Source organism: Cryptomeria japonica, chromosome 1, assembly GCF_030272615.1.
Source record: "Cryptomeria japonica chromosome 1, Sugi_1.0, whole genome shotgun sequence".
Classification (NCBI taxonomy): domain Eukaryota; kingdom Viridiplantae; phylum Streptophyta; class Pinopsida; order Cupressales; family Cupressaceae; genus Cryptomeria; species Cryptomeria japonica.
The window spans coordinates 56256378-56277202 of NC_081405.1; the positions used below are offsets into that span (position 1 = coordinate 56256378).

The 20825-nt window shown below is 37.0% G+C and overlaps 1 protein-coding gene across 4 annotated transcripts in view; it reads right to left on the reverse strand.

Annotated features, from left to right (window-relative positions):
• Window positions 1-20825, reverse strand: part of LOC131049023 (nudix hydrolase 20, chloroplastic) — a 275682-nt gene that overhangs the window by 125189 nt on the left and 129668 nt on the right. For all 4 annotated transcript variants that reach the window (XM_059221517.1, XM_057983021.2, XM_059221510.1 and 1 more), the window contains one exon: window positions 6561-6640. In XM_059221517.1, the coding sequence (XP_059077500.1) occupies window positions 6561-6640 (80 nt within the window). The remainder of the gene's footprint in view (window positions 1-6560; window positions 6641-20825) is intronic.

Here is a 20825-nt window from a genome sequence, read left to right on the forward strand (position 1 = left end):
TGTGTTATAGCTTGTTGGAAAGGTCTTGAACTTTGCTACATGATTCTCACCTCCCGAAGTCTTTTTGGATGCTTGAGCCTATTTATTCGCAATAAAGTGATATTTTTCTATAGTTTGATGCCATAATTGGGAAAGTGTCACTTTAATTATAAAGCGCAAGCTTTATTATTCTTTAGGGTTCGATTTGCGAAGGGAAAGGAGTTATAAGGAGATGAAAACCTAATTGATAGTATCTTTGATCATTTTGAAACTTGCGAATTTGGGAATTGCTCTAGAAGAGTGATTTTGGTCTGGGACGCAAACCCCAAGTCTGAGCTTGTTGGGACGTAGCCCTCAGCAAGAGTTGACAGTGGATTTATCCAAGATTGCACAGAGATTGTCAGAGGTAGAAGACACATCTTCTTGTCCTGAAGATTCAGCGTGCATATTAGGGGTTTCAACAAGGCGGCTAGTCTATTTCAGCTGGCACGTGATTTGCAGCAACTTCCATGCCTCCTTTGTAACCACGCCTTGTTTGTATGCTAGCTTGAAGGGTTGTATTCAGCTTATTCGGTCTTCCTTGTTCGTTGCCAGTAATATTCCTCTATCTGGCATCAATCCAGATTGAGAACAGCTCCAAATAAATGTATGGATTCTTGCTGAATACAAAACTAGGTTATTTGCCTGGTATGATTTGCAGTATTTTCAGATTGCTTAGGTGTTCTTACATATGAACATTGTTTACTGTTTTATTTCACAGTTGTTTCTATTTATCAATTACTTTACTTATAACATCAAAACCCAAAAAGAAACAATCCCTTTCTGCAACTTTTGTCTATTCTATAAGATCACCAGAAAATTACAAAAATATAGTATGTTTAATTAAGAATTTACAGCAGCAACAGCAAAAGGATCCATTTGGGATCTTTCAAGTGAATGTTCCTTCCACGACACTAGCCTTTATATGTGTTTGTACTTTCTGCTACACTCTGAATGTTCCTCGTTCTTTGTCATGTAGTTTTTCTTGGGATTCAGTTTCAGTGTACCTGTCACCTCTCCCTTGTCAGCATTATCGGGGGGTTTCTCCTGTTGGTTGTTGGTTCTAATGCTTCCTTGGTTCGTTGGAGTACACTCTTTCATTCCTATTTTTGGAGGCAACCTTCCATCTTCGATTGATCAGCTCTTAAGACTTTAGTGCTTTTGCCATTTGTATCTTCGAGTTTAGTTTTTTGGCTTTGTTTGCCATCTGATTCGAGTAGTATTATTTGAGGGCACTCATGCAGATTACAGTCTTCTCTACCTGATTATCTTCTATTTTCAGTGGAGGTTCTTCAGATCGACAGTGTTTGCAGATTCTTCATGCTTCAGTGATTCTTCTGCTCTTCTTTTGTTCCTATCTTTTGGAACATTCTTGTTTGGAGGCTTCTTCAGTCCTTCACTTCTATTACATCCCTTTTTGGAGTAGAGTTTTTTCCCACGTGGTTTTCTCTATTTCTCCGCTTTACAGAGATCTTTTGTACTTGGGTACCTCATCAGGCCTTGTTCCCAGGACCCAAATTTGCCTTCATCATGTAGTTGCATTTTTTGCTTCATGCATTTAGTTTTTTAGCTACTCCCTAAGTTCATCTTAAGGGGGGGTGTTAGAGTTATCATGTATTAGCTAATAATTATTTATTTAATTATTAGTCTATTATACTCTACGCTTAAGCTAAACTTAGGCATTTAATAATATTGTAGGTATACACATTATCCCTTTAGGGTTTCTTTAGGGTTGCACACCTTTAGGATTGCCAATATCCTTTTATAAGGATTGTATTGTACTTTTTCATTACTAATTCCCTCTCTGAATGATAATCTTTTTCTTCAGAGCCAATATTGTTTTTTGCCTCCATTCTTCTCTTGTGACAGGTATTTTGCTTGCAAGTGTTCTTGGGATCTCTGAAGTTGTATTTTCTCAACTTCTTTATTGTATGATCTTTTCGTTGAGTATGAAAGTTGCATAGTGAAAAGTCATTTCTCCAAATTCAAAGACAAATTTGCAAAACATTGAACCTTGACCAATGCCTTGCCACTGCAGGTTATTTTGAGAAATCATGTTAGGTCTTGTATATATTTAGATCCTTTGAGTCTTGTTTGCCCTAAGTGTTTGTTTTTTCAGCTTTAGAGTAGATTTCCTTTCCGTTTGTTTTAGTTTAGTTTTGTTTAGCTTAGTTGTTGGTTTGCCTTGGGTCAATTGGCTCGAGTAGTTTTAGTTTATTTCCCTTAGTTCAATATGCTTTAGTGTTAGTTGTTGCTTAGTTTTAGTTTCCTTTGTGGGAGCTTTGTATGTGAGAAGGGTGTTATGTTTTGGCATACGCTGGCACAATTCTGATTCCATGCCCGGTTTATTTCTTGGATAATTATTTACAAAGTTCTTTAAAATCCGAGGTTGGTTCTCTCCAGCTTTATCATTTGGTTAGGATTTGTCCTTGAGTCAAAAGGGATCCATCTATTGAGTCTTGATACCAAAATCTTACGATTACTATATCTTTCACACATATGATCAATTTCTCTAAATCGTTGTTGTTTCTTAGAAGAAGTCGTGGCTAGTGAAAAATCCTAAATCCTACTTCAACGCCATTGTAATTCTCAAACCCATTAGGAGCTTCACTACTTTTGAGCCAAATTGCAAAAAAAAGTGAGAAAAGTAGTATCAAAAGAAAAGAAAGAAAAGAAAAAAAATGAAATGAAAGAAATATCAAAATATTTTGGCTTTGGGACCTTGTGAATATCTCCAACGGCTCGATGGACACCTGGCTGGCAATGGAGCAATGTTCATGAGAATTACAGCATAAACCTCATCGAGGCTATGGATGCCTGATTGGCAACGAAGCAATATTCAGCTTGCTTTTAAAGTAGTATTACTCACGTAACTCGTCACGATGGATTCTATAAGTGTAATCAAAGACAAAGTACCTTGATCCAATTCATGATTTTTCTTCACTTTTGAGTATATTTCCTAGTCAGTTGATAGGTTGGATGGAATTATCCGGAGGTTCTAGGTTCGGAATGGGTCTTTATCTTTGAAATGTTCAAAAACATTTTTTTGAACTGGTGCCTAGTGTTGTGTTGTAAACACACACGCCCCGTTACAAATGGGGACCCCTCTTTTTCGCTTGTTAGGTTAGTCATTTGGCATAGTTTTGCTTAGATTGGCAATAGTTTGTCTCCTAGCAATTGGAAAAGGTAGTAGTGTCTTGTCAGTCTGGGAGAGAACATTGATCAATCCATGAGTGAGTTAAGAGTCCAAGGATTTGTCGTTCAAAGAATGATCAAGTCATGGATAGGGTGAAGATTGAATGATTCCAATGAAGTCTTAGGCTGGAAAACCAATAGAAGAGTTAGTAAATTTCCTTGAATGAGGAAGGAAATCATAAGAAAAATCCAATATCAAGGTCAAAAACCAACCTAAAATTCAAAGGTGAATGAAGAAAATTTAAAGGTTTGAGAATGGAATTCCAAAGATGGAAGGACAATTTTATTCATGAGGAAAAATCATTGCAAGATAATGGATAAATGAGAGAAAAATGAGGGAATATTTTGATGATCGAGTGACAAAAGCATGGAATTTTAATGAAAATCCTTCAAGTGGAATCTCCACTACAAAATCCACACTTAGGTTCATTTTCCAATACAAAATCCACACCCACCTCCAAGTTGCCCTTGACAATCCTCGTGTGTATCTTCCAAATGCGCTTCAAAATCCATGGACAAAATTGGAAGTTCACCAAAATCCTTGGACTAGTATAAATTGAGCTCACTTGTCCTTGTCTAACTTGAAATTGCACTCACCAACCCTTGGTCGTCATGGAAACCCGTCCTTTAGTCCTTGCACAAGGTGAATGTGCGCTCACCAATCCTTGACCATCATGAATTTGTGCCACATAGTCCTTGCACAAGTGGGATATGCACTCAAGAGTCCTTATACACATAGAATCCATGCCCACCATGTAATGTCCCTACTAGTTAGAGATCATTGTCCTGCAAAATAGATTGTTAGAGCACAACAAAAATATATATACATAACTAATCTAATTTGCAATTAAAATTCAATTACTTAATTAACACTACTTTCAATTCTTTAAAATAAAAAGGATACGAATGCCATACGAAGATATGTCCTTAGGCAGCTGTGAAGCTCGCCTTCTTGGAACCCATCTTGATTCCAAGCCATCCAGGAAATCGAAGGTGAATTCGATTCCTATCTTGGATGTAATTTCTTACACCCAAGCCATCCAGGAAATCGAAGGTTAATTCGATTCCTGTCTTGGATGTAACTTCTTACATCCAAGCCATCCAGGAAATCGAAGGTTAATTCGATTCCTGTCTTGGATGTAACTTCTTACACCCAAGCCATCTAGGAAATCGAAGGTTAATTCAATTCCTATCTTGGGTGTAATTTCTTACACCCAAGCCATCCAAGGAAGACCATATGTCAATTCCTTGCCTTGGATGATGCATCTCATCATCCAAGTCCATTCGAGGGGACCGGCCAGATCCGTCTCTTCTTGGATGAACTTAGTCAACCAAGCCATATATATGCATATAGATATTCAGTATATACTGCCTACGAGGGATTATCATAATCCCTCCATTAGGCTAAGGGAATTTCTTCCCTGTAGCCTCCATCACATAATCACATTAATATTACATTTTATAATTCATTACTGTTTTCCATTCCATAATTTACGTCTTCATTTACATATTCTTTAATCTTTATACTCTACATAGATTCCTATCTTTATTGCTAAATTCATATAAGTAATCATTAGAGATATATGTATTCATAAAAATGCATTATATATATGTGTGTGTGTGGCACACATGTCCACATACATATATACCTTAAGACTTCTTAACCCCTCTTACCTATATGCGGATTGTAGCCTGCGGTTGGAGTTCACACTGTAGATGTCGCCTGCAGATTGGGAGGCATACCACAAAGAACACAAATGTTACTTCCTGTAACTTGATAACAATTCTGATCTGATCTTATCAATGGTGATTTCACTAGATACTTTTGATTCCTTCCCTTTATATCTCTCAATTTGAGGGAGAGGTCACACCTCTTCATCATGTATGCCCTTTGGCAAGAGACACACCCTTTCACCATTATCACCCTTTGAAAGAGTGCAACTCTTCATTATTTCTACCATTTGAAAGGGACACAACCTTTCATAATCAAATCTGCACTTATTATTTAAATCAGATATGCACTTCTCATTACCAAATTATCCCCCCCTCAAATGAGGTTTTCTTCTCCCTTTTATATATCATTGTTGAGGGAGTCGCAACTTTTCCTTTCACGTCTTTTGACTTTTCATTAACTTAATTAATTTTTAATTAATCATATTTAATTATATCATTTTATATTTTAATTTTATTATTATAATTTATTATTAAATTCTATTTCAAAGTGGGGATATTATTATCATTTATTATTAAATTATATTTCAAAGTGGGGATATTATTATCATTTATTATTAAATTCTATTTCAAAGTGGGGATATTACACACCAGTCCTCCTTCACCTTGAATATGCACTCAGCAGTCCTTTAACACCTTCAAAATGCCCTCATTTGTCCTTGGATAAATAGAATTCTCATCCATTAGTCCATGTTGATATGTGATTTGCACCCTAGAATCCAGCACAAGGTCTAAAATCCACTCAACAATCCACACATTAGGTGTAATCCCACCCAGCATTGTGAAAGGAAGCGAGAGCTCAACTTATGTTTATAGGCATTCAAATCAAATGCAACAATAAAGGAGGGCCAACCTCAGTTTCCCTCCAAAAGTTTAAAAGCAAATTTTGAAATTTTAAACAAGGAAAAATGCGAAAAAAGCTGACCTCCTAATCAAACAATGTAGCTTCCTCAAATGCTTTACTTGATATGGCTTCCTGAAATGCTAGTAGGCTCAATAAAATGTGACTAGATGAGAAAATTCAAAATTTCCCTATAGGTTAAATAAGAGGGAAATTTTGGAATTCATCTTAGTTTGACTTGACTTTGGCTATAATGATAGTCATCTTATTGAATATGGTTCAAATATGTTAGTCTCCAGGCTGGTTTATTTAAGAACCCAATGAGGTGCTGCCAAATATAAATAAACCAGCCTGGAGACTAACATAAAGTAGATTTATATTTCAACCTGCATCAAGGAAAAAAAACCTCCTTTTGTTCTCTAAAGTTTCCCGGTATGATTTTGATAGCTTCTTCATAAATAATTTCTTCTAGGGCAATTAATCCCTAGATTTTAATTAAGTTGGCCATAATAAATTTTCTAATACTTTTCATGTTGCAATTTTTGACATTAATGCAGTTTAAGAGGAACACCGAAATATGTAGCAAGCCTATCTGAACTTTAAGATAAATACAGATAAAATACAGGATTCACAATACTTGATTTTTTTATAATAGCACAGCTAAACTACAAAATCTCATAGAAACAATACAATCAAAAAAAAGTAGCACCTTAGTTATCTATAAAAAATTTATCTCTATGTTTGAAAGAGGTGGATGAGAAAGGAAGCAACATACATTTCAGCAACATTCCTTGGAATACCAGCTTCTTCACTGCATTCTTTAATCATATTTTCTTTACAAGTGATCCCTTTGGGCTGCATAATTGTACAAACTGGAGTGTATTAAATGAAAGAAAAAGTACTCATATATAGCAAATATAATTTTGTTTACTCATTTTTTAACAAAAAGCAAAGTTAACTGTCAAAAACTAAATCTTCTTGCTAATTTATACAATTCTATACTGAAATTTAATCGAACTTTAAGGACAACATAATGAATAATGAATGCACATCTAACCAATGATGTCATGGTAATGCCATAAAAGTAGAGAATTAGATTGCACTACCAAAAAAAAAAAATACTATTCGCTGAAAATCAAGAAGAATAATGCTTTCCAAAGTATAATGAATGGTATAAATTTAGTGGTCTCCATTATTCAATCTGCAAACATTTATGAAATATAGGCAAATATATAGAAAATTATTGCCCTTAATGATGCAGGAGCATCTATGGTCAACAAAACTACCCTACATGATAGAAAATCAAAATGATGCAAGGATGGAAAATGCATGGCTGCACCTTCTCTCATCAGTCTAAATAATTTTATTTTATTTTTGTTTATGGGGGATAGAAAATGTGGCCATGCTCACCCTTGGGGTTAAAAAATAAAAAACTAATAAAATAATCTTAAGGTGAAAGAAAATTGTAGCCACACCTTCTTTTTCATATGCAAAGTGGCCCAAGGGAAAGAAGGTATGCTCTCCTTCCTTGTAATGTCCCCATTTTGAAATAGGATTTAATAATAAATCTTAATAATAAAATTAAAATATAAGAGAATAAAAATAAAATTAAAATCAAAATATTAAAGAAAAAAATTAAAATAATTAACAGTTAGTTAAATTTAATGAATGGTCAAAAGGCATGAAATGAAACTTGACTCCCTCAAACATGCGCTATAAAAGGGAGAAGATAACTTAATTTGAATTGGGGGGGCGGATATGGAGAAAGGAAGAAAGAAAGGAGCATGTGAATCAAGGATTAAGGTAAGAAAAATGGAATGGGAAGTGAGTAAGGAAGTGACTCTTTCAAAAGAGCAGAAATTATGAAGAGTTGTACTCTTTCAAAGGGTGCTAATTGTGAAAGGTTGTGACTTGTGCCAAAAGGTAGACACGATGAAGGGGTGTGACCTCTCCCTCATATTGGAAGATATAAAGGTGAAGAAGGATCAAATGGATTGGGGAGGAAGAAGTGGAATTAGAGGAGATCTAGAGCGGATTCAGTGCATAAGTATATGGAAGGATCTGAAATAAGATTTGAAGAAGGCATCGTACCATGGATGAGATCAAGCAATCATTTTGAAAGAAGAACATCCACAAATTCAAACATCTACAGCAGTCATCCAAATCAGGCAAAGATCATTGTGACCAGCAAATACAAACAAACATCCGACCTGTAATAGATCAAATCCAGATTTCTTATACCAAACATCTAATAGCATTATTAACTATTGTTGTGGCTAAATTCTAGGGTAAATCCAGAAGGGGGCATTACATTCCTACTTAACATGAGTTTCTTCTCTAGCAGAGAAGGCATCTACTCCAATTGTATCAAGATTGTATCAGATAGATGGCATGAAATATACTTTACATACTATATCTTATTATATTTGTGCAAACGCTAGGTTAATTACTGTCCACTATTTCATAGGAGGCTATGAATTATCTAAACTTATTATAATACAACCATTACAAACACATGAGCAAAATAAAAAAAGTCGTAAACTTAAAAGCACATGTGCACCTCACACAAGGCAGTAACCAAAAAACTGTCAAAAATAAATTGTGACCATCATCAAACCAAATACCATAGATGAGCATCTCTTGATTTTCAACACCATAAGTCTCAAAATGCAGTGGAGTTGAAATCAGCAAAGATATCTGCATGGTACAGAATATTATAAATATTTGTTTGGGGAAATCATATATCAGCAGGATATTGTGTTAGCCTAAATTTCTAACAAATATACCAAAATTAATATTAGAAGATATGTGCTCCTTGGCTTCAGTCAGCTAGGAAAAATCACAAACAAAATTTCTATCCTTTGAAACTGAATAAGTAATGGGATCAAATGGTTTCCTCGAGAAGTTCTTTCATGACTTCCAGAAAACAAACAATGATAATTTACTAACAGTAGTGGGAGAATTAAGGAAAAATAAGAACTGGAGATGCACCAATCTGAAAACAATCTAGAAGAATTCAAACCAATATTTTTATGTAAACAGGCTACGAAAACATTTCAAAGATTATTGCAAACTAAATTCAATAACAGCTACCAAATAGCATATCCCCGGCTCATTTTGGGTTCACAAACAGCAGGTAAATTGGATAAGACATATATCTCAGAAGATAATCAATTTATTATTTTCAGAAGAAACCATGAGTAATCATTAAACAGGAAAGGCATTCAACCACAGAAATTGGCAATAAACATGAAAACTTTGATTCATTTTGGTTTTCATGCTGAGTTCATTAAGCATATAGAAAGTTTCACCACTACTCTGATCTTCTGTCATTGTCAATGGCTCTTCAATGCCAATAATTCATCCTAGTAGATGGCTTAAACAATTTCTCACCAAACCTACTCATAATCATGGGAAAAGGCTTAAATCAAATGCTTCTGCAAAGAAACAATAGTAAATCAAATTCAGTCTAGCGATTTGATCACATGGAAGAGATCATAAACTCCTCACTTGCAGATGAGACTCTTGTTATCCATAATTATAAGGCAAAAGGAATGTAATATTCCTCTTAAATTTTTTTTTGTTTTTAGCAATAAGAGTTACAAGCAATCACCATAACCCATTAAGGTTAGCGAAATAATCCAAACTGCTGAAAGGGAACCCTTCCACCTTTTGTTCACTGAGAGCCCAATCTAGGAGGGTGAGAGCATATGGTGTTCTGAAGATCGTTAGCACCATAAATCAAACTGAAATTACAATGCATGGGCGGCAAGCCAGCCCCTTCTGCTTATCTAGCAGGATAGAAATTGAACTCTTGGCGGTAAACAAGCCAAGGGAAATAACAAGAAACTGAAACTCAATCACTCTACCGTGTATTTCAGTGGGAGGACATTACACTAAGCTATCACTCTACCACATATTTCAGCGGGAGGACAATTGCATAGAACTTATCACTCGACCACTTATTCAGTGGGAGGACTGAGTACATAAACTGAATTACAATGCAAGAAGGCGGCTAAGCCAACCTCTTCCACTTATGCAGTGGGAATTACAAATAAGGACAGCAAGAATGATTGATCAGTACTACTGAAACAATCTTACAAAATAGAGATATGAGATAAGATAAGAAGCTTAATGCTGAACTCAAACAATCCACTATCAAAATCACACCACACTTGAATGCTACTGCTGTTCTAATTCTGCAAGCTAGAAAACACACTATCCAGCCACTACCGGAAACACCAAAACACTCATAACTTTCTCAAAACTAGACGGAATCACACCAAATAAAATGCAGATGACTAATATAACATAGGCAACCAATCCAATACCTCAAACTCGCAACTTGGAAGCCCTGAATGTGTTGCACACATCCCAAGGTAAGTCTGAAAATGCCGCTACAGCAGCAAACTTTGATTTGCAACCAAAAATTGTAATGACCACCTAAATCCACGACAAGATAGGAGAATGAGTGTCTTCCCAATACGCTTCCAAAGAGCCAATACCCAGAACGATGCAATCACTTGGTCAAGAGGTATGAGCAAAATATGGTTTCAGCAACTCCGCGACCAGAAACAAGGACACACTCCAAAATCCACACAAAACTCTCCACAATTTGCAGAACACTCACGGATAGCACTGTAATTATAGGAACACAGCTAGGTACTATCTTCCAAGTACGAAACTGAGACTGAGCTAGAAAGCCACACTTCGAAGCTCAGATTTTCAATTGCCAAACCGGTAGCATAACAATGCAATTTCATAAGATATCAAATGAGACGCCAAGCACCTATATTTATAGATGTTTCCCTCTAAAATTCAAATGCAAATGGTGCCCAAAACCATTGAAATTCAATTTCATTTCATGTCATAGCCTCCCCTAGACATGGCGTTAATTTTCCCAAACTCCCTAGGTAAAGTTCAAACTTTTTCCTAGGTGACAACTTTGCAATATAAAATAATATAAACATGAAATATTTTGTCTCTCTCAACACCACCTTTTTAATGCCACTGACTTAGGAAAATAACAATATTGTTGGCAGATAGATATTTTTCCTAAGTTGCCCATAACACAATTAATCACTAATAAAAATAATTAAATATCAAACCTTAGGATAAGGAATTAATATTTAATTAAATAACTTATAACTCCAATACTGATTAATACTAAAATCAAGGATGAAGTTGTGCGATGAAGACCACTGAACTATGCTGAGTCAGGACCCTGTCTGAGACTGCTAAAAATAGAAATGCTCAACACAGCCACTTACTAAAAATAGTAAGTCAAGAAATATTGCTCCGAAAAACATAATCTTCGCACCCAGAGAAAGAGATTGGAAAGCTCAGTAGAACTGCATCATCCAAACAGCCAAACCCTAACTTACTAAAAATAGTAAGTTCTGACTTCACCAAAGAATCAAATGCATGTTATGCCACCTTGGAGTTCATAGAAAATCCAAAAGGAAACCATAAGCAGAACTAAAGAATTCCCTCCTGACAAACCCTAAAAAGCTCGCACAAAACTCCACAAAAGTTGGAAACCCTAATTCTCCTTTCCAAATAGCCTACGGGTCTCCAAAATAGGCCAATGGACCACTGAATGCACATCACTGAGAAGGGGACATTACAATCCGCCCTTTCCAAAATTGCTTGTCCTCAAGCAATGCCATCGCAACTCCCGAAAATTTTAAACTAATCCGCACCAAAGCAAGTATGATCCCAGGGTCCCATGCCCGTCTCAAGAAGAACCCACCATGTTGATGTTGCGCCACTCTGATGACATCAGTGAAAACATCACGCCAAAACTGCACTAACCTCCCTTGTAACTCCAAAATGTTACCATCCATGATGCTCAGATTGAAAAATCTTGAAGGACTGACATCACTATCGTGCAACATCTCATGCCCATAAACATCTAAGTAATCAATATCAACAGTGCCACTGTCTATCACAAGCTTGGGCAATAGAAAATAAGGTCTACTCAACTCACGATCAAACTCCACAACACATCTCCATATGGTATCTAACAGAACCATGACTGTCAATGTGACATCTCCAAATCTTCTTGCAAAGAGGAAAGCAGTCCTTTGCAAGAGCTCAACAAACTCATACTCATATCTGCACATGAATCTACTAGGCCTTAATTGAATTATTCTGATACAACAATGGAGATTTCCGAAAACTCTTACAGTTCCCACTCCAAGCACCTCGAAAAAGTGAACCAAAGAAAGAAAAGGTTCGTTGTCCCAACCATAAGAAGAAAAAAGGGCATAAGGATAACCTCTACGTAAAGCTTGAACACTTCCCATACATGGATACTGATTGCCCCAACTTGCCATACCTCTCACTTGAGACCACAAACTCATCCTGCCAGGAGACTGTAAAGTCTGAAAAAGAGTACACCAGTAGCCCACCAAGTCTGAAATGATTGTCTTGAGATCTGATTTTAGGAAAATCAGCATCCAAGAAGATGAACAACTGCTGCAACACAGGAAATTGTCGTCCAAAACAACACATCTGCTCATGTCCAAGGCTGGAAACCACCTCCAAGCAATCTCCAGTTGAAAACCATTACTTTCATGACCAAAGAAATGGCACCAACTCCCCTGAATGAGAGCAAACCATAAAGTGAAGTGGCTAATCTGCAACCAATCAGCAAGCCCAAATCCGAAAATCTGATCCATTCTTTTCTAAAGAAGATGCCCAAGAGTATGCATTTGATCAATGCTCCAATTTTGAAACAATGTCTCATGGTTGCAAATTGCACCTAGATCCCAGACTCTACAATGTGATCCACCCTCATCACTGAAGTCAAAAGGAATTCCCACATCAAACTTGAAAAGTGGATTAACAAATGTCCAATCAGCATCTGTATCAAACAACGGACTATCAACCTACTGGTTACTATCAGAGTCATGTTCCACCCAAACATTCTTTTGCTCCAAAATCACTTTTTCTAATCTTTGAGGACAAAGAGCAAGATCATACTCCTCCTGAATGCAATCAAGCTCCTCCATTACCTGATTGATCTCCTTGGCTATTTCTCTATTCTCTTGCTCTCTTAAATGTTTGAAATTAGCAAACTGATCTTTAACCTCCATTACAATCAACTGAGTATTTTCTAACATGTCCTTTGTTGACTCAAGCTCAAGAGTAAGCTCTTCAAGTTTCCTCTTTTCCTTGGAAAGCACTAAGGATCTTCTTTGCAAATTCGATGGCATAACCACGATCTATGATCAATTGTATGCACTATGATTTCAATGTCTCCAAAGATTCTTTGATGAGTTGCAGATTGGGGAAAGCATGATAAGAAGATAAATGCAAACAAGGAAGAAGAAATTGCAGCAGTGGTAGAGCGTCCTTTAGAGTACGTTGCTGATTTAGAAATGTGGATTGAACAAGAATGGGCTAAATTGTTTTTAGCTAATAAAGAGGTAAAATCAGATTTATGTGAAAATCTTGTTGAAAACGATTTATTTAAGGATGTAGAAGAGGATATTGCATCAAATTATCCATTGGAAGCTGAAGTTATAAATGAGGAAGAGGATGAACAGGGGAAGGTTGTATTGATGGACGATCTTTTAATTGATAAAGAGATTGTTAAAGATATTGGTTTTGTAACTAATAGTTTGTTGCGGGATGGGAAAGAAGATTTCCTTGATTGTTTTTCTAACATCGATGTGAAAGCAGAAGAAGAAAAGTTCACAGAAAAAAAGTGTCTTTTGGAAGGCCTGAACAAAGAGGAACACGATGTTGCCATAGAGGGGGGGGGATAAAGAACAAGTTTTTGCAGCAGTTTCAAGGGATGAGGTGATACAAGAATTTGATTGTTTAACTGAAAGCAATGACATTGAAGTTTTTGATTTTCTAGAGTTCCCTAGTGCATATTGGTGGGAATTGGATTATGTAACAAGAGGAAGAAAAAGAGGAAAACTGAAGAATGCAAAAGACATCAAATTACAGAGGAAACTAGCTAAGCATATTCAAGAAGATGAGGCAAAGAAGTGGATGCAAAACAAACATAAGAATTATAAATGTTTATGAGTTTCACTCATGAAACATTTCTTTCTACCATGGGTGTCTGATGCAAGGCATCCACGTGGAGGAGCGCAAATTTGAATTTCAAATTTCCCTGCAAAAGGAAATGATACGCTCTGACCAACTTTGAATTTGCAGGTATAGGAGTTTTAAAATATTCTGACCAGCTCTAAATTTTGGACGAATGTAAATTGGGTTGAAGGCACCATAGGAGGGTCAGATGTTTTTGGGGGCAGTTTTGGTTTTAGGTGGGTGTGTGGGTGCTTCTTGGAGGCTGCGGTAGATTCTAGAGGCAGCAGCTTTTGAGTTTGAGGATGTTGTTTTTGGAGTGGGGTGCAAGGTTGGCTAAACAGAATAAGAGAAGCTTCCAGATTATGGGGAAAGGGGGAGCTGTGTATAATTTTTGGTGTGGAAAGTTAATTAGGTGGGGGTTGGATGTGAGACTTTGGGGAGAAACTATTAGGAAGGCTTTCAAGAAGCCATGGGAGTTGTTAGTATAGTTTGTTGCAGGTTTATGAACAGACCACATTAGATGTGGGATTGTATTCATCAGTCCATAAGCTGAATCATATGTATTTACAGATTTGTAGAGACATTGTCTCATTTTGAAGGTGTTGAATGAAACAATATAGAGTTTTAATTTGCAGACTTTCATTTCTATTTCATAGAATTTCATTTGAATTCTAGTTTTGTTACTAAGAAAGGGTTTGTGTATGATTCTATTGCATCACAATGGTAAAGTGCAGATTTTTTATGAATTATGCCTTCACATGCTCGTCAAAATACCGAACATGGTCTTATAAGGTTTGAATTTTTAACCAAAGCACAAAAGGTGAAAGGTGAATGTATCGTTTTAAACCTCCTAGAGCACCGAGCTAAATACCGAAAGGGGGTATTGTTGAAGTGTTTTTTTATGACAGCGTCTAACACAAAATAAAGTTGCCTAACGGTCACTTCACTCTCTCTTGATCAAAGTGCAATGAAATGCTAAGATTGCAAAAAGTTCAAACAATCGACTCCAAGGTTCCTTTATGCTACGGACGTGACTCAGTAGGCTGATATGATTGTTGGTAATCCAAGGGGCCTTACATTTGCATCATTCTTTCACTTCTTTGTTGTGGTTGGAACTCCATCATCGGATATGGCAATTCTACAATGCTGCTGCTTCGAATGGACTAAAATGAACTGAAAGTAAAAGGGAAAGGGTTTAGAAGGATCTAAATTTACTCCTAAGGGTAGTGATAACAATGAATAGTGCTTTGGTGGACAAATTCCAAATAAACCAAGCTCTGCTTCGCCAAGTTTAACTACAACTCCGCAAGAACCGGTGCAATCTTCTGGGGATGCTAGAGGATTTTCAAATCGAGAAAGTACATTTGAATACCCAAAAACGGCGCAATCCAAATGACCATCCACAATCGAACTTAGCACAAATTTAGGGGGTTCAGGCTAACTTTACATTGCAACTTACAATCAGCAAGATGCAAAAAGTATGAACCATGGAAATTTATCAAAACACCATTACATTCTCCATTGAAATCAAAGCACTATACTACTTCTAATCTAAGTGAGGAAGGTGAAACCATGCAAGCTTTAAAAAAATAACTTAAGTGGACACCATCAGAGACACTGTTATTATCTCAAAACTTATCGCAACAATTTCATACAAAGCTCCCTCTTGTTACAAATGAGGGGGCTCACCCCTTTATATAGGCCTCAAGCCATGATTACATGCAAACCCTAATTAGGGTCTTCCCTAAAAGATTCTCCAATCAAGACGCAACAAGGTGGGAATCTCCAATTAATAACCCATCATGCCCATATACAATTAATTCAAAAGTACCCAAAATAGCATCCATTGTGCATTAAATGCACGACCTCCTTCAAATTCGCCCAACATGCGTTGAATATTCATCCATGCAAAAATCACCCCATTATGTCATAAATGCTCCATCATTTCCACATGCGGCGGCTGCATGCAAAAGGAATCTACCATAAATTCAACATGCAACGACCGGATCGCCATTTGGTCAAATATTCCGGTAATGAATGCACCACTCTACTGCCACGTGTTCAATAGATCCTCGCCATGAAAGTGGACCCTGCCATCGTATATCCGCTCCTGCACATTTGGAATTGTTGGAGAGGGAAAATTCGATTTAGGAAGAATTTTCCTGAAGTCTCCTCAACTTTCCTTGCTCAGAGAAGGTTTTTCATCAATTCTGCACATATCCTATTTTTTAGGAAAATTTCCAAATTAGGGTTCCACGATCCAAGAGAGAGAAAATTCTCCTACGAATCCAAATCTGTAAAAAGTTTTGAAATTTGGATGTGATTTGATGCCCGGGAATGGATTTTTAAAAACTTTTCCTGGGGGAAATTTCTTGTTCAGTTCATCCCTGATTCCTTCCTTGCCAGGAAATTGTTTTTCCACCTTTAATTCATCCCGGCATGGAATTCATGTTGTGAAGGAAATTCTCCTTTGGAAAGAAATTTGTTCCTTACCCTGAGGAAGGAAATTCTTCATGCCTTAGCCAATTTTCATGATTTCCAAGAACTATGTCCTGAAGGAAGAAATTTCAAACACTTACTCAATTTTTCACCTTTCCTGGAATTCTATCCTGAAGGAAGGAATTTCCGACACAGCGCCAAATTTTCACCTTTCTTGGAATTTTCATGATTTCCAAGAACTATGTCCTGAAGGAAGAAATTTCAAACACTTAAGCCAATTTTTCACCTCTCCTGGAATTCTGTCCTGAAGGAAGGAATTTCCGACAGCGCCAAATTTTCACCTTTCCTGGAATTTCTTCTTCTTGGGCGTAATTCTTCCCCGGGGAAGGAATTTTTGTGGTCTTTGAATTCATCATGTTTAAAGGGAGCTTTTTGACCAATTTGCCACATTTCCTATTTTTTAGGAATTTTCCTACAATTTAGGACCCGGTCCTGGAGATAGAGAATTATCTCACGAGTCCAAATCTGCAAAACTTTCCGGATTCTAATAAGATTTGGTGTCTAAAAATAGATTTTCCAAAATTTTCACTGAGGAGGTTTCCTGCTTCTATTCATTCCTCCTTAACCCTTGGATTTTCATGCCTTAGACAATTTTTTCAGTTTTCCAACTTAGGCGTGGAATTCACTCTTCATGGTGAAATTCATCATTTCCAAGCCTTAGAAAAATTTTCAACTTCCTGACTTGGCATAGAATTTTGACTTTGACGGAGGATATTTATACTTCCCTGCTCTCAATGGATACCTTTGCTATTATCGCTATGCAACGGATTTCTTCATTTTTTATGAATTCCTTGAGGACCTCATTTCAGTGCCTTATTCATGCCTTGGGCGCTAATCTCCTTTAGGCGTGGAATTCTAAACTTTCTCCATTCTCCTTGAGCACTCCACTTTGGCGCCCTCCCTTGGAGTAGGGCGGAATTTTCACTAAGTGGAGGAATTCACAACTTTTTTGTGAATCCTTGAGACCTTCTTTTTAGCACCCAAGTCCACAATTGGGCGGAATTTCACCACTGTGGAGGATTCATGAATTTCCAAACATTTCCTGACCTGCCTCATCTAGCGCCCAATCATTTCCTTGGGAGGAATTCTTCATGCATGGAGGATTTTGATGCTTTTCACAAGTTCCAGGCTCTTCGTCAGAATATATATATGAAATATAACATTTAAGTATAGGTGGCATCTTCAATATGTCTTTTTCCTTTCTTATACTTTAAGTTATATTTCATATATATTGTCAGAATGTTTGAGAGTGGTTTCAAGTCCATAGGAATCATAATGCAAATTCTGGATTTTGGAAGATCTTTCACATTTTCAGACAGTGAAATTGCAGGCCATTTTTGGATCCAAATGACATTGGTGGATTGATGTCAATTTCCAAACTTAGATGATTTTTCAAGCTTTCCATTCCTGAACCGATTCCCATACAGCCAAATTTTGATCACTGTCTGTGCTGAGATGCCACTTTGGGACTTTGAAGGTGGATTTTCTAGACTTAGAACAATTTTGTGCCTTCCACTTCAGGGATGATTCTCACACTTAGCCATTTTAGACCCCTGCATGTCTGCTTTCAACTTTCCAGATTTAGAAGTGATTGTGCATGTTGATTCTTCTTTGTCTGCTAGCTTGATCCTGCCACAAATAGACTTTCCTGAAATAGAAACTTTCCAAAATGTCAGAGTTGGAGCCCAAAACAGGACGCAGGATGAATTACTAAAAAATAGGAACTTACTAAAAATAGTAAGTTTGATTTTTGGCAAAATGACAACATTCCGGGACTCAAAAAAATCCATAAAAAATAGAAAGTTGCTCCGTTTTGTCTCAAATTTTACTAGGAGGTCCCTTGAAGGGTCCTGATTCTAGTTCTATGTTCAGTTTCTTCAAAACCCTAACAGAAACCCCTAAAATCTAGGACAAAAGGCAGAACCCTTAGAAAAGACAAAACAAACCCTAGACTTCACCAAATTTGCTCAAACGAAAAGCAGACTTGATCAATATGACCCCCAAATACTTGCAAAGCAAAGAGACTGAAGAGACTGCTGCGAAAAATACCCAAAAAACAAAGCCAAAAGACCGAAAGGGCCTAAAAAGAAGGGGGTCTCCATTTGCAATGGGGTGATGTATGAAAACGTCACAACAAGTATGTTGTCTCACATGACAAAAGAGCAAAAGATAAAGTTCCATGTTTTACATTTCTAAATGCATGGTTGATTGATCCTTGATTTCCTTGTCTGTGTAGGATGAATGCCACCAGCAGGGCAACAGGAGGGGATCCAACACACGAACGAGGCTGAGATCGCAATGAAGCCGGAAGGTGAAGATGCAGCGGACAAGATCAAAATGGTCATCGCAGAGCATTGCCAATGAAGAGGACACTGTAGAGCTAGGGACAAAGCATGGGGATAAGAACCACCACCAACAACAAGTTGATGACCAAGGCACGAAATTGAAGACAAAATTGAAGGCTAGTGATGTTGTAGAATTACCCAGCAATAGAAATACACAACTAGAAATCTCAGAAAATCAGTTTGTGTAAAACACAATGGCTTTATTGTAAAATAACTACCTGTGGGCCCCCCATTAATGCATTTAAAACAAAAGGGACACAAAGCAATTATTCCTCAACTACCTAATTTGCAGAATTGATGAAAAACAGTTGTAGGTACTTGAGAAAGTGGTTGAAAGTGGCATTTGGGAGGTTATGGAAGTTACTAGGTATGATCTAAAGTTGCTAGGCTTCTAGAAGGCAGATTGCAGCCACTAGATGGTTTCAATCCTAGTCATTGATCCAGAATGTAAAATCTATAAAAGGCCATTGCCTCTCTTTTGTAAAGGGTTATATTTTAGTGGTTAGAAAGTTTAGATAGTTAGATGTTTTAGCAGTTAGCAGATTAGGACTAGAGTAGGACTGCTGGACAAAGATTGTTGTAATGGCAGTTGGAACAAATCAATAAACATTGAAGTATGGTGTTTTTCGTTTTGTTCTCTTCTATTTGCATGGTTTCTTTTCATCAAATTAGCTAGTTAATGTTCAGTGATTCTAGCGGTGAAATCTGAGGGTATTCGATTTGATTTCAGGTTCATACCTTTGGGGGCTTGCTGATTGTAGGTTTTCGTGTATGGTTAGTCTGAACCCAAAAATTTTCTTAGTTCAACTATGGGTGTTTGCTTCAAGCTGTGCCAGAATTGGGTGCCTGGATGAATGTCCATAGTCTAAAAATCTTTAATTTCCTAGGAGCTTGCCCTAACTCTGTGGAGTTGCGAGTATATCTCTGGCTAAGCAGGGATTAGTTTATTTGAAATCTGTCTACCCGCAACATCAACTGTTACTATCATTGTCCATAAGATCCCTAAAACCTATCTCTTTTGCTCTTATTTTCCTAGGTTAAGATTCAAAGCATTAATAGATGCAGGCCAGCTTGTCGCAACATTCATAAGTCCCCTCGTGTTTACCAACAAAACACATCATCACTAAGTTATCCTAAGCCGTCAAGCCCTAACAGTTGGAACCTTGAGGTTGTCCCCTTTGATCATCCAAAACAGCATTAGGGATTTCCTTATTCGGGAGAGGATAGGATACTTAACATTCTATTCTATGTTGGTAAAGGATTAGTGTGTACTTTTCCTACATCAACAGATACCCCGTCGCCCATGCCTTCAATCAAGGATCCAAGTTCAAAGATAAGATATGCCAAAGAGAAGTTCAACTTCTCAACAATGGCATGTTGAGGATCAAGGTTTGGCTAAGAGGTATGACAACATGAGAAACCCCAAAGTCTCAGTGAGGTAAGGAGTGAAAGTAAGGAATGACTAGGAGGCGTGGCAGTAAGGATAAGTTTAGTACCCTAATGAAAATAGAGGAGAGACCATGCCAAGATGGGAAACTCTACAGCTACAATGACTTACAAAAGCAAGGCGTTTTTGACATGCTCCAGTACTTGGAGACGAAGAACATATGTACAAAATGGGATTAGGTAAGATGATGGAATTAGGAAATGGGTGTTTTGAACTACAGCATAAATTATAGAAAATGGAAACATGACACACCCCTACAGCAATGGGAATTGGAGGATTTTTAGAGATGAAAATGGTAGTCTCATAACTGCCTGCCTATCTGAAAAACACTTGGCAAAGAAACAAACAACCTCTCTATATTGATGAAATGTTGTTACGGAATTCATTTGGCTACAAGTAACGATATGCAGAAAATTCAGCTTGAAGGTGACCTAAATCATCAACCATCTTATTATTCAAGCATTTAAACACAGAAAACATGTCAACTAGGAAAAGCACAACTTAATCACTCAGAACTGAAAATAAATTACTATAAATCTGTTGTTTATTTTCCAAGGAACATGGGATTTAGAATATTCCTGCAGATAGTTTATTAAATTTGGCTATTTCCAAGTACAAGCATCAAGGGTTGCAAATTATCCCAGAAAAATTTCAACTCCCTAAGCAAATAAAAAGATAGTGAACTTGAAAAACGTCAAGA